The sequence below is a fragment of the Pan troglodytes genome, chromosome 7, assembly GCF_028858775.2.
Source record: "Pan troglodytes isolate AG18354 chromosome 7, NHGRI_mPanTro3-v2.0_pri, whole genome shotgun sequence".
NCBI classification, from domain to species: Eukaryota; Metazoa; Chordata; class Mammalia; order Primates; family Hominidae; genus Pan; species Pan troglodytes.
The window spans coordinates 133,282,765-133,297,356 of NC_072405.2; the positions used below are offsets into that span (position 1 = coordinate 133,282,765).

The following is a 14,592-nucleotide window of genomic DNA, read 5'->3' on the forward strand; positions in this document are numbered from 1 at the left end:
TCAGGCAACCTCCTGAGGGCAGGGATGTTTCTTGCTCCAGATAAGGGATGGTCTGTCTACAGCCATACCACCCTGAATGCACCCGGTCTCGTCAGACAGGGGATGGTGTGATGACTGGCTGGAGTCTCCCCACTGCTGGGCCCTGGATGGTGCAGCCCAAGGGAGAACTCCCTGCTCCCTTTCAGTGTTTTCAGGTTGGCACAGGATGTGACTGTGCCCAGTTCAGACCCGCTGAGACACTGGCCCAGGGCAAGAACCACGACTTGCAACAGGTCTGCTGGGACATGCACCGCTCGCTATGGAAGGGACTGTGTTAGAGTTTATTCTTAACATGTATTTTATGTATTCATTCATTCACTTATTTTTTATTTTTGCCAACTTTGACCCAGGCATATCAGACCTGAAGACTTTGCTCAAAACTGCAAGTACCAGACTCCATGGTGCTGGTCCTCACCTTGCTGGTGGTTCACGAGCTTTCAAAATGACAGATGCCAACATGCTACTATCCTTTAGACACCCAATCCCTGGTGCCAGGATCATCCTTCTAAAGGCCATGTTTCTTGCAGATCCACCAAGAGAACCCTAATAGATTCTCAAAAGGCTCTGTGTTTTCTGAGCTCTCCTCCTTCTTTCTTTTCTTCCTTCCTCTTTTCTTCTTTTTCATCTGCTTTGGTTTGGATTCCTGGTTGCTGAATGAGTTTTAGAAGATGCTTTTATTTTGAGCCACAGTTTTTGGAACACTGAGAAGCTTCCAGGCCATTTTACCACTATTCACCTCATTTCGGGGGCTCACTTGTTAACAGATTTAAATAATGCGGGATATGGGAAGTTTTGGTAAAAAAAGGTATTTCCTCCCCTGAGTCTACTCCTGCCTGATGTCTTTTTTCTGCAGGAGGATAGTGTCTTTCCCCCTCTCTTTTGAAAAATTTAACTCAAATGTCCCAAGCCCTTTGGCCAGTGGGTGCAAATTTAGAATTTAGCCACATTCTGCTGTGTTAATAGTACTCCCCACAGAACTGTAGAGTCTCCCTTCCCTTACAGAGTTCCTCCACTCATGTAACCCCAACACACATGTTCACACGTGTGCACACGCATGCACACACACACACTACTGAGCATTCACAGGAGATTTTAGCATACCTCATCACTGAGCTGCAGTTCCCAAGAGATAGCCTCCCTACAGTTAATTTGTGATGCTGGGTGTGGTAGCTCACACCTGTAATCCCAGCACTTTGGGAGACAGAGGCAAGCGGACGGCTTGAGCCCAGGAGTTCGAGACCAGCCTGGGCAACAGGGTGAAATCCTGTCTTTGCAAAAAAAAAAAAAAAAAAAAAAAAAATTAGTCAGGCATGGTGGCTTATGCGTGTGGTCCCAACTTCTTGGGAGGCTAAGGCGGGAAAATTGCTTGAACTGGGAGGCAGAGGTTGCAGTGAGCCGAGATCGTGCCATTGCACTCCAGCCTGGGCAACAGAGCAAGACCCCATCTCAAAAAAAAAAAAAAAAACCTTTCTGCCTTGATGGAGTTTCTGTTCTTGAATGGTGCTGTCCAATGGGACTTCCTATGATAGAAATGTCCTTCACTGTATTAGACAATAGCCACCAGCCACAATTGCTTCTTGAGCACTGGGAATGTGGCTAGTATGACTATGGTACTGAATTTTTAATCCTATTTAATTTTAACTAAACTCCAAAGGCCACATGTGGCCAGCGGCTACCATATTGGGCAGAATGGTTCTGCACAGAGATACAAATGATAAACAAGTGGATAGACACTTGCTCCTCTTTTAACCACAAAACATTGAAGTATGATGTCAGCTGTTGAAGAGTGCTGTGCAGAAAGCCATGCAGGGTGAGGAAATAGAGAGTGCTGAGGAGGCATTGTTTTGCAGAGGGGCAGCTGTCAGCGAAAGCCTCTCTGTGGGAGGGTGACTTTTCAATGGAGACCTGAAAACCAAGCGGTTCTCGGGGTGGGATGTTCTGGCAGAGGTGCTGTGAGGGGAGTGAGGTCCTGACAGAGCCACTGGAGTGTGAAGGGTGGCGGGAGAGGGGAGCCGGGGCTGGAGCCTGCCAGGTCTTGGTGGTGCCATTGCTGGAGATGAACTCTGGAGGCGTGAAAAGTATTTGAGAGGTGAGATCAAGACTCTGAAGATCATGGCAGGCGGAGGCTGGAGGTGGCGGTTTGGGCATGGTCAATAAAAAGAAACGGCTGCCCTCTTCTCTGGTTTGCCCCTGTCCTCTCCACCCCACTGCTGATGAATTTGACCAGCCTACACCTGCCAGTGCTTTCATCTTCGAGGGGCCAGGTTCTGGGTTCACTAGCGGGGGAATGGCCCTTTCCCCAGCCCTGGCCAAGTGTGTCACCGAGCCCCTAAGCAGGGGGGCGTGGGCCTAGACTCTCAGAGTTGTTTGTGAAAATAAGTTCTTCACTTTGACCTTTATGCCCTCTCTTCAGTGGGACTCAAACCCAGGCCCATGGGAGAGGCCAGAGATGATATGCCATCTCCTGCCTTCCCTTCCCTTTCCTTCCTTTTCCTGGAGGTCGGGGATCTTTGCTTCAAAACATGTCTCCCACCTCCTTTAGCCCATCAGCTCTCTATTCTCGGTTCTGGGTTCTGTTAACCTAATAAGCAAATTGTTCCTGTACTTCCAAATCATCATTTGTTTAATGCAGTTCCAATCAAAATTCTAATAGAATTTTATTTCACAGGTGATATTGATTCATGAGACTAGATTATCAAAATAACCAAGAACTGTTTTGCGAAAAGAAAGGGTAATGAGGAGAACTCTACTAGATATAAAAATGTACTCTAAACATACAAAAGTTCTTCTAGAAGCAAGGCATAAGTGCAGTACTCAACAGCTAGATCGAGACACAGATTAGATAACCCAGAACCAACCCTAGTAGATATAAAGTTTGTGTATGATAAAGGAGGTTTCTCAAAAATTAGTTAGAAAATAATAATGCATGCTGCTGAGATGGTTGGTAACTCTGAAGAAAAATGGTTAGAATTGTGTCTTACAGCTTAACCCAAGATAAATTCAATACCAGATGAGTTAAATGCAAAAAATAAGGTTAAAATATTCTTAAGAAAATGTAGATTAATATATTTCAGCTATCAAGACAGGGAATCACTTTCTAAATATAAAATCACAATGAAAGAGGCTACAAGAGAAAAAAATTGGTAAATCTATTAGCTAAAAATGAAAATTTCTACATGTTAAACATTAAAAAATATATAATATGCACAACTAAAAGGTAAGTGATAGGGCCAGACGCAGTGGCTCGCGCCTGTAATCCCAGCACTTTGGGAGGCCAAGGCAGGCAGATCACCTGAGGTCAGGAGTTCGAGACCAGCCTGACCAACATGGAGAAACCCCATCTCCACTTAAAATACAAAATTAGCCTGGCATGGTGGCGCATGCCTGTAACCCAACTATGCAGGAGGCTGAGGCAGGAGAATCGTTTGAACCTGGGAGGCAGAGGTTGCAGTAAGCCAAGACTGCGCCATTATACTCCAGCCTGGGCCACGAGAGCAAAACTCTATCTCAAAAGAAAAAAAGGAAAATGATAGACTGGGAAAAGTTTTGCAACAAACTTAGTAAAGCATTAGTATTATTTATGTAAAGAGAACTCTTGCAAATTCATAATAAAAACCACTGAATGTCTAAATAAAAATGACATAAGCAGACAATTCACAAAAGAATATAAATAATGAGCAAATCTTTGAAAACAATCCAACCTTATTGTCAATCAAGAAAAGCATACAAGCATATTAAAACAGTTTTCTTGGCCAGGCATGGCTCACGCCCATGATCCCAGCACTTTGGGAGACAGCAGCACGTGGATAACTTGAGCCCAGGTGTTGGAGACCAGCCTGGACAACATGGCAAAACCCCTGGACAACATGGCAAAACCCTGTCTCTACTAAAAATAAAAATTAAATGATTAGCTGGTCATGGTGGTGTGTGCCTGTAGTTCCAGCTGCTCAGGAGGCTGAGGCAGGAGGATTGCTTGAGCCCAGGAGATGGAGGATTGCTTAAGCCCAGGAGATAGAGGCTGCAGTGAGCTAGAATTGTGCCACTGCACTCCAACCTGGGTGACAGAGCCAGACCCTGTCTCAGAAACAAACAAAAATCCAAAAAACTGTTTTTCCCTATCTAATCAGCAAGGCTTTTTAACAGTAGTATTTTACTACTGTTAAATAGGCTGGATTGTGAGTAGTATTTACTACTGTAAATAGGCTGGATCCAGCTGTGTAGGCTGGATTGTGAGTCAAGCCCTCTCATACACTACCAAAGAAAAGGCCAATTGAGGCCAAAACTCTGCCATACATATGGGTCTAGAGAACCACTTCTAGGCATCCATCTAAAGGTAGTTATCAAAAATAAGGATTAAGGGTATTCACTGCAGTTTTGTTGATAAGAGCCAAAAACGAAATAAATGTCCAACAAAAGTCCAATTGCTGTAAAAAAAGAATGAGTTTATGTCCTTTGCAGGGACATGGATGAAGCTAGAAGCCATCATTCTCAGCAAACTAACACAGGAACAGAAAACCAAACACTGCATGTTCTCACTCATAAGTGGGAGTTGAACAATGAGAACACATGGACACAGGGAGGGGAACGTCACACACCGGGGCCTGTTGGGAGATGGGGGACAAGGAGAGGGAGAGCATTCGGACAAATACCTAATGAATGCAGGGCTTAAAACCTAGATGACAGGTTGATGGGTGCAGCAAACCACCATGGCACATGCATACCTATGTAACAAACGTGCACATTCCGCACATGTATCCCAGAACTTAAAATTTTAAAAAAGTCCAATGGCTGAACATATCATGTGTGGTCTATCCCTACAATGTAATAACATGCATTATAGGGATATACCACACGTGATGATTTCATCACGTGATGAAATAATGATTTTTAAAATCATTATTTTGCTCACTATGGAAATGGGAAACTGTTTAAGTGAGATGAACTGCAAAACTGCAATATTGGGGGGGTGATTGCTTTTTTTTTCTTTTATACTTTTCTGCATTTTCTGGATTTTCTATCATGATTTTTCTTTTATGATAAGCAAAATGTTCATATCTGTTTTCTAGCGCCTGAGTAAATTTCACTTGCCAACCCCTGGGGACACATCTCGCTTCCGAGGTACCATATCTAAAAGTGGCTTGCAAGCATACCATCTGCGACATTCCCTCTCACCGCTTCAGAGGATTTTAGGACCTGTCTACCTTTCCTGTATTCCTTTGTCTCCAAACATGAAATGGTGACCCTCATCCATGTTTGTTTGGTTTGGGCCGGTTTTCACCTCCTTCCAAAAAAAGGAAGAGAAGAAGAATGTGATTTTTCATGTTTCTAAGCACTTTCACGCCGTCTGTGCATCCATAGATGTTCGATTTGGGTGCCTGTTGGGCTGGGTCGTGGGAAAACTCATAAAGAAGTGCCAGTTTCTTTTGCGTTGTGAAGAGACACTGACCCTGTCTTTGTTCTTGTCCACAGATATGATGCTTCCTGGTGTGTTTAGCGGTTGGTGCCATTGCAATTTTCTGTGCTGAAATCATTCTGAAAACTCAAACAGTAGACTTCAGCACACAAGGAAAGCCAAAGCCATTTGAGGGGGAATAAAGCCAAAAGCCTTTCACCTTATTCGTTCCAAGAATCTCACCGCCCCCTCCTTATCCCCCTCCAAAAATAAGCCATTGCACACAGACAGGCAGCATGGCTAGCAAACGAAAATCTACAACTCCATGCATGGTTCGGACATCACAAGTAGTAGAACAAGATGTGCCCGAGGAGGTAGACAGGGCCAAAGAGAAAGGAATCGGCACACCACAGCCTGACGTGGCCAAGGACAGTTGGGCAGCAGAACTTGAAAACTCTTCCAAAGAAAACGAAGTGATAGAGGTGAAATCTATGGGGGAAAGCCAGTCCAAAAAACTCCAAGGTGGTTATGAGTGCAAATACTGCCCCTACTCCACGCAAAACCTGAACGAGTTCACGGAGCACGTCGACATGCAGCATCCCAACGTGATTCTCAACCCCCTCTACGTGTGTGCAGAATGTAACTTCACAACCAAAAAGTACGACTCCCTGTCCGACCACAACTCCAAGTTCCATCCCGGGGAGGCCAACTTCAAGCTGAAGTTAATTAAACGCAATAATCAAACTGTCTTGGAACAGTCCATCGAAACCACCAACCATGTCGTGTCCATCACCACCAGTGGCCCTGGAACTGGTGACAGTGATTCTGGGATCTCGGTGAGTAAAACCCCCATCATGAAGCCTGGAAAACCAAAAGCGGATGCCAAGAAGGTGCCCAAGAAGCCCGAGGAGATCACCCCCGAGAACCACGTGGAAGGGACCGCCCGCCTGGTGACAGACACAGCTGAGATCCTCTCGAGACTCGGTGGGGTGGAGCTCCTCCAAGACACATTAGGACACGTCATGCCTTCTGTACAGCTGCCACCAAATATCAACCTTGTGCCCAAGGTCCCTGTCCCACTAAATACTACCAAATACAACTCTGCCCTGGATACAAATGCCACGATGATCAACTCTTTCAACAAGTTTCCTTACCCGACCCAGGCTGAGTTGTCCTGGCTGACAGCTGCCTCCAAACACCCAGAGGAGCACATCAGAATCTGGTTTGCCACCCAGCGCTTAAAGCATGGCATCAGCTGGTCCCCAGAAGAGGTGGAGGAGGCCCGGAAGAAGATGTTCAACGGCACCATCCAGTCAGTACCCCCGACCATCACTGTGCTGCCCGCCCAGTTGGCCCCCACAAAGGTGACGCAGCCCATCCTCCAGACGGCTCTACCGTGCCAGATCCTCGGCCAGACTAGCCTGGTGCTGACTCAGGTGACCAGCGGGTCAACAACCGTCTCTTGCTCCCCCATCACGCTTGCCGTGGCAGGAGTCACCAACCACGGCCAGAAGAGACCCTTGGTGACTCCCCAAGCTGCCCCCGAACCCAAGCGTCCACACATCGCTCAGGTGCCAGAGCCCCCACCCAAGGTGGCCAACCCCCCGCTCACGCCAGCCAGTGACCGCAAGAAGACAAAGGAGCAGATAGCACATCTCAAGGCCAGCTTTCTCCAGAGCCAGTTCCCTGACGATGCCGAGGTTTACCGGCTCATCGAGGTGACTGGCCTTGCCAGGAGCGAGATCAAGAAGTGGTTCAGTGACCACCGGTATCGGTGTCAAAGGGGCATCGTCCACATCACCAGCGAATCCCTTGCCAAAGACCAGTTGGCCATCGCGGCCTCCCGACACGGTCGCACATACCATGCATACCCAGACTTTGCCCCCCAGAAGTTCAAAGAGAAAACACAGGGTCAGGTTAAAATCTTGGAAGACAGCTTTTTGAAAAGTTCTTTTCCTACCCAAGCAGAACTGGATCGGCTAAGGGTGGAGACCAAGCTGAGCAGGAGAGAGATCGACTCCTGGTTCTCGGAGAGGCGGAAGCTTCGAGACAGCATGGAACAAGCTGTCTTGGATTCCATGGGGTCTGGCAAAAAAGGCCAAGATGTGGGAGCCCCCAATGGTGCTCTGTCTCGACTCGACCAGCTCTCCGGTGCCCAGTTAACAAGTTCTCTGCCCAGCCCTTCACCAGCAATTGCAAAAAGTCAAGAACAGGTTCATCTCCTGAGGAGCACGTTTGCAAGAACCCAGTGGCCTACTCCCCAGGAGTATGACCAGTTAGCGGCCAAGACTGGCCTGGTCCGAACTGAGATTGTGCGTTGGTTCAAGGAGAACAGATGCTTGCTGAAAACGGGAACCGTGAAGTGGATGGAGCAGTACCAGCACCAGCCCGTGGCAGATGATCACGGCTACGATGCCGTAGCAAGGAAAGCAACAAAACCCATGGCCGAGAGCCCAAAGAACGGGGGTGATGTGGTTCCACAATATTACAAGGACCCCAGAAAGCTCTGCGAAGAGGACTTGGAGAAGTTGGTGACCAGGGTAAAAGTAGGCAGTGAGCCAGCAAAAGACTGTTTGCCAGCAAAGCCCTCAGAGGCCACCTCAGACCGGTCAGAGGGCAGCAGCCGGGACGGCCAGGGTAGCGATGAGAACGAGGAGTCGAGCGTTGTGGATTACGTGGAGGTGACGGTCGGGGAGGAGGATGCCATCTCAGATAGATCAGATAGCTGGAGTCAGGCTGCGGCAGAAGGTGTGGCGGAACTGGCTGAATCAGACTCCGACTGCGTCCCTGCAGAGGCTGGCCAGGCCTAGACAGGTAATTCCACCTGCTCACCCAGGCAACAGGGGAGAACGCAGCTTGCTTTCTTTTCGTTGCCAGGGTTAATATAGATTGTAGGGTACAGAGATGTTGACACAGATGGTGGCGTCTTTTTCTTGTAATTAACAAAAAAGAATGATGTATATTGATCACATACAATATGATGTTTTGAAATATGTTTACCTAGTGGGATGGCTCAGTTAAGCTGATTCCCGTATGCATTACCTCACATACTTCTTCTTGTAGTGGAAGGGTCTGGTTTTGGTTTTGGTGTTTTGTTTTGTTTTGTTTTTAGTGACAGAGTCTTGCTCTGCTACCCAGGCTGCAGTGCAGTGGCTCGATCGTAGGTCGTTGCAGCCTCAAACTCCTGGGCCCAAGCGATCCTCCCCCCTCAGCTTATCAAGTAGCTGGGACTTCAGGCATCTGCCACCACACCCAACTAATATTTTAATATTTTGGTAGAGACGGGGTCTCACTTTGTTGCCCAGGCTGGTCTCAAACTCCTGGACTCAAGGAATTCCTTTGCATCTGCCTCCCAAAGTGCTGGGATTACAGGCATGAGCCACTGAGCCCGGCTGATGAGTTATTTGTAAAGGTTCTTTGAAAAAAGAAGAAAAATGGGGGCTGATGGAACCTACGTCCTCATTTGTAAGGCTGTGCCCAGGGGGCAGCACCGCTGGCTGTGGCCTGTTTGGGCGCCAGCCTTCAGGCCTGTCCATTCTGAAGGTTAGTTTTGACTGTTAGAAAACACATCCTCCCTCTGTGTGTTTTGTGTTTGTTGCTGTAAAAACACCAAACATGAAGAGGTTGTTTCTTTTTCTTTTTTTTTTCCCCCTTTTCTTTTTGGATTTTTTAAGAATACATATCCAAGTTTACTGAATCAAAGACCTGAGCTTATTGCTTCTAATCTGAAAAGGCTTTGAAAGTGCTTGATATTTGCCTTGTCAGGGCAAAAGGAAGGTGCCACTGTGCTTGGGTCCCCATAACCCCTTCAAATCTGGAAGAGCCGGGTGTAAATTAGGCCTGTAGAGTCACACAAGTGGGGGGGGGGGGCAGGGCGGTTTCCATGGTTACTAATGGCCGTGTCATCCCCATAATGGGACATGCCACTGAAGCCCTTGGTATTCTGCTTCCTAAGAGGTCAGTGCAAATCAAGGCCTGAAGCAAAGCAGCTTGGTGGTGAGTTGAGAAATGGGGGCAGTGGCAGGGGGAGGGCTGCGGGAGGGAAAGGAAATATTACAAGGAGGAAGACGCACGATTTGCCCAGGTAGGCTTCTCCAGAGGTCACTTAAAAGACCATGGAATGGGCCTCCCAAGTTATCTTTACAAAGGATAAAATAAAGGTAAGAACCTCCAGAATGATTGATAAGGTCCCAAAGGCAGCCCTGGAAATTACCACACCTCTGTCTTAATGAACTTGGACAACTTTGGCCGACCAGGTCGCTCATTAACTCATTGATTCACTAATAAAATGAGGCAGCTGACAAATAAATGAAATTCTCTAGAAACCTTGTTTTAGCCAGTTCCATCCGCTATTAAAAGAGCACTTTAACGAGCAGCCAATCCCAGAATGCCATCATGCTCCATTCTCCTTTCTCCTCCCACTTGCAGGAGGAAATGCCTGTGTGTCAAGGGTGTGGGCACAACCCAAAGGGGAGGGCGTGAGTGAAAGGAGGGGGATAGAAGTGTACTGAGGTCACAATGACAGCAACTTCCCACCTCTACCTGGCCACCTCTGGCCATTCTCCCACCTTAGAAGAACCTACCAGTCTAGCCCATACCTCCCTCATTAAAATGAGGGAGTGACTTTTTTTTTTTTTTTTTTTTTGAGACAGAGTCTCACTCTGTTGCCCAGGCTGGAATGCAATGGCACGATCTCAACTCACTGCAACCTCCACCTCCTGGGTTCAAGCAATTCTCCTGCATCAGCCTCCCGAGTAGCTGGGATTACAGGCATGCGCCACCCCACCCAGCTAATTTTCATATTTTTAGTAGAGACGGGGTTTTGCCGTGTTGGCCAGGCTGATCTCAAACTCCTGACCTCAGATGATCCACCCACCTTGGCCTCCCAAAGTGCTGGGATTACAGGCGTGAGCCACCACGCTGGACCTCCCATCTTCTATCCTTGATCTTTTCCCATCCATGACACATGTCTACATGGTTGCTTTTTCCTCCCACCCCAGAGAGGACAATAGGGTTCAGTTCCATTCAACAGTACCTTCTGAGCACCTACTGTATGCCTGCTGCTACTCCAGGAGCTAGAAACAGTGCCATGAGAGAGACAGACAACACAGTACCCATTCACTGTGGAGCTCGGGCAGGCCAAGGAGAGAGGAAATCGCATTTTCCTTTACTCATCAGTGTGATATGTGTTACGATGGGGAAGGGCACGGCTCTGGGTCGTGGCTCAGAGGAGGAACACCTAGGTAGGGGGTTAGGGAGCTTCTTGGAGGAAGGGACATCTGACTCAGGGGATGAGAAGGAGTTAGCCAAGTGCACAGACAAGGGAAAGAGGGGTCCACATGGAAGAAGCAGCACAGGCCAAAGTCCAGAGACAAGAAAAGGAATGCCACTGGTGAGAAACCAAAAGAGGTTGGGCATAGCCAAAAGGTAGAGTTTGGGTTCGGTAAAGGATAAGAGGAGGCAAACTGAAAGCAAACTCAATGGTTTTCCATAACAGACAAGCTATTCTGAACAAGTTATGTTTGCTGAATTTGAACAGAAAGATGCTTAGTGTCTCTGTATCCCAAGGTAAGCTCAGATGGCACTTCCAGTCCCCATGGCTGAGTGGGAGGTTGTCTAGGGGCGGCGGTTCTCCAGAGGCCCCCGTCCCCATCTCTTCTCTCCCAAGCTAATACCACCACCACCAGTTGAAAATGCACATGGGGGTGGGATGTTATCCTGCCTGATGCTCCAGTGGCCCAAAGAAGACAGTAATGAGGGAGGGAATGTTAAAACCATACAGAAAACCTTTGGGGAGGAAGGATGGAATGATGAACGAAGGTCGCCTGAATAGCAGAGGTCGAGGTAAGTGCTCTGACCATACATGGTCTTACTTAATTCTCCTAGGGAGGTAGCTTCTCTATAAACCCAGAAACAGACTCAGAAACCAAAGAACTTACCCACATTCACCCAGCCAACACATGAGTTTGTCTCCAGAGTCCTCACTCTTCCTCCTGCCATCTTTACCTCATTATTTCTGACAGAAATTCTCCATTTCTAGTATACCCCCCTTCTCAGGACAGGGACTAGCTGTGTTCACAAAAAAAAAAAAAAAAAAAAAGGAACATGCAGGAACCCCACTTTATGTTTAATTATGGTAAATGCCCCACCTGTGAGCTAGAAAACATCCCTAAACAGGATGCTAAGATCTGTTCCACATGTGGCAACGTCAGATATCTCTGATGGCTCCCTGATATTTTGGAGGTCCATTGTTTTGTTTTGTTTTGTTTTGTTTTGAGATGGAGTCTTCCTCTGTGGCCCAGGCTGGAGTACAGTGGTGCCATCTCAACTCACCCCAACCTCCGCCTCCCAGGTTCAAGCGATTCTCCTGCCTCAGCCTTCCAAGTAGCTGGAACTAAAGGCACGTGCCACCATACCCGGCTAATTTTTCTATTTTTTTTAGTAGAGGTGGGGTTTCACCATGTTGGCCATGCTGGTCTCAAACTCCTGACCTCAGGTGATCCATCCGCCTCAGCCTCCCAAAGTGCTGGGATGACAGGCAGGAGCCACCGCGCCCCACCATTGGAGTTCCATGGTGTTGAGAAAGGGGCTGCCTTCTGCACTAGGGGTGGCATTGAAGGTTCTCCCACATCCTGGACAGAGGCACTCCTTAAAGGAATCTTTCAATTTAAAGGGGAAAAAAAACTCTCCAAATTGCTTCACAGTTTTCATGAACCAAACACATGAGTCTCTTGAATTCATAAATATTCAGTGATGTCCCTATTTAAATACTTATTTATTTAGGAACCTGCAGTTCAGTTCAGTTATGACACATAATAATCCTGAAATAATTCATGGTTTCGACTTTATAAAAGGTGTTATGTGATGCACAGGAGGGTGAAGGGGGAGGAACTTGAGCAAGCAGCTGAGAGCTGGCTCTAGGACTAGATTTCCTCTGTAGGCGTTAAGCATCTCCTGCAACCAAATCTCTCTAACCTCTGCAAAGCTTAGGACAGCATTTGACTCAGTCCAGGCTCACCTCGGCCCTGAGGTTAGACACAAAGATAAGGAATACTTCCCAGCCTTTGAATTGTGTTGTCTTGATTCAGTCCCTGTGTCTGAACAATGTTTGAGCCATTCCATTGAGGGACCTGTCCTAGGAAAAGGCTGAAAATTAGACTTATTTTTTCGGAAAAATGAGTCAACGTACTTGAGCAAGACATTGTCAGACATCAGCCTTGATGTTTGGTCAAATGGAATATTCCGTTACTATTGCTAGTGAGGGTTCCCATTGATTGACACCCACTGTGTGCTCAGCTGCCTTCTAAGCACGTCTAGTAAGTCATTTCAACTTCATGCCCACCCTGTGAGGTAGGTACAGCCTTGTCCCCATTTTACAGAGGGCAAAACTGAGGGCCAGAGAAAATGAATGACTTGCCTTGTGTTCCTCAGCCAACAGCTGGAAGACCTTGGAGGCCACCTCTCAACTGTCAGGCCAGTGCCTGACCCCAGCCACTATGGCCCTGCCCTCTCCAACAGTGGCACCACCAGCATAGCCCAGAACAAACAGAGTGTGGTCATTTCTTGATTTTGTGTGGGAGTGGAAACTAATCCACAATGTATTCATTCAGCAAGAACTTTAGAGAGCCCTCATTGTGCCAGGCCCTGTGCTAGTCTGTGTAGATTTGCCAGAATGTCCAAGACACAGCCCCTACCTAATCTCAGTTAATAAAGGTGAGAAATGGACATAGAAACACCTGTTTCATGAGAGTAGTGCACACAGAAACCGGAGGAGCTAGGAGGGGGAGAGGTGGCTTTTCCAACATGTTGTCTGATTCAGAACCTTCCCACCAACCTACATGTGCAAGCCGCCTTCCCATTTATTTTAAACAAAGAATTCTGAGGCTCAGGAACCTGCCAGAGTTCACTCAGCCAGTGTCTAAAATTGACTCCAAAGCTCCAGCCACCACCTTCGCTGCCTCCTGATTTCTGTCAACAGTTTCCAACTCCTGATGATTAGGGATGACTTTGGAGAAGAGGAAAAAATTGTGAAATGTCAGAAAGGTATTTTCCATGGTTCGGCTTGGTTAAAATTTTTAAGGCTGCTAAGCATTGCATTCTGGTTACAATTTAAGATCCAGAAGAGGTATGCCCTCACACTCTGTTCAGATTAGCTGTCCAAATGCAGATATTTGAATGAATGAATGAATGAACGAATTAATTAACTAATTAATTAATGAGTGAATGAATGAAAATATTGTTGTCGACTGTTTCCCTCTCTCCTGTACCAGACCCTTACTGGCAGGGACCATATATCATTAATCTCTGAATCCCTAGTTTAGATTCAGAGCAGATGCTGAATAACGGTTTATTGAACGAACCAGAGAATTTTAAAAGATAGTTGGGATCTGGTATTTCAATCCTTTTGCTTGTCCTCATTTTTTTCCCATCACTCATTATCTCCAATGGTTGACAGCAGCGAGAGGAGAGGGATTGGATACAGTTTGCTTCCCGTGTATGAAAAGCTCAAGAGAAAGGCCTGTTGGAGAATCTGTCACCAGATATTTACTGGTGATGCTTCTCAGGGACTGCCCGTTAGTCTGACTTCCCTCATGCTTAACAGGGAGTTAACTGATACCACTTCCAATTACTTAATTCTGGAGCTTCTCACCCTAGGAATTCTCACTGTGCTTTGGGTGACTTGTGGAGGCTTAGCCACCATGAAATCCAGCCCCCTCATTTTCAGAGGAAGGATGTAGGTCCCAGGGAGATGAAGTCACTAGCCCAGAGACATTCCTAATAAGTGACTTGGTTCATTCATCCATCAAGTATTTGTGGAATGTCTGCAGTGTGCCGGGCTCTGGAAGGCAGTGTGCCCAGCATGTCCCTGCCCTCATGGAGCCCTTGGTCTAATGGGAAATGAAGTTTTAACCAATCTTTAATCAAACAAAAACCAAAGTTGCTACACTGACATGTTCTTTGGTGCCGTTAGAGTATAGAATATGGGAATTTGAGGATTTAAATAGCGGGTTTAAGGTTTAGGGGACACTTCCTAAAGAGGTAATGGGGCCAGGCACAGTGGCTCATGCCTGTAATCCCAGCACTTTGGGAGGCTGAGTCAGGCAGATCACCTGAGGTCAGGATTTCGAACAAACATGGCCAACATGGTGAAACCCTGTCTC

At 47.1% G+C, this 14,592-nt stretch overlaps 1 protein-coding gene across 8 annotated transcripts in view; it reads left to right on the top strand.

Annotated features, from left to right (window-relative positions):
- Window positions 1-14,592, top strand: part of ZHX2 (zinc fingers and homeoboxes 2) — a 195,815-nt gene that overhangs the window by 167,080 nt on the left and 14,143 nt on the right. For 7 of the 8 annotated variants that reach the window (XM_063816537.1, XM_009455850.5, XM_063816538.1 and 4 more), the window contains one exon: window positions 5,509-8,245. In XM_063816537.1, the coding sequence (XP_063672607.1) occupies window positions 5,728-8,241 (2,514 nt within the window). In that variant the 5' untranslated portion in view covers window positions 5,509-5,727 and the 3' untranslated portion in view covers window positions 8,242-8,245. Of the gene's footprint in view, window positions 1-5,105; window positions 8,246-14,592 lie in introns of all 8 variants that reach the window. The other variant, XM_054656986.2, reaches the window with a different exon arrangement.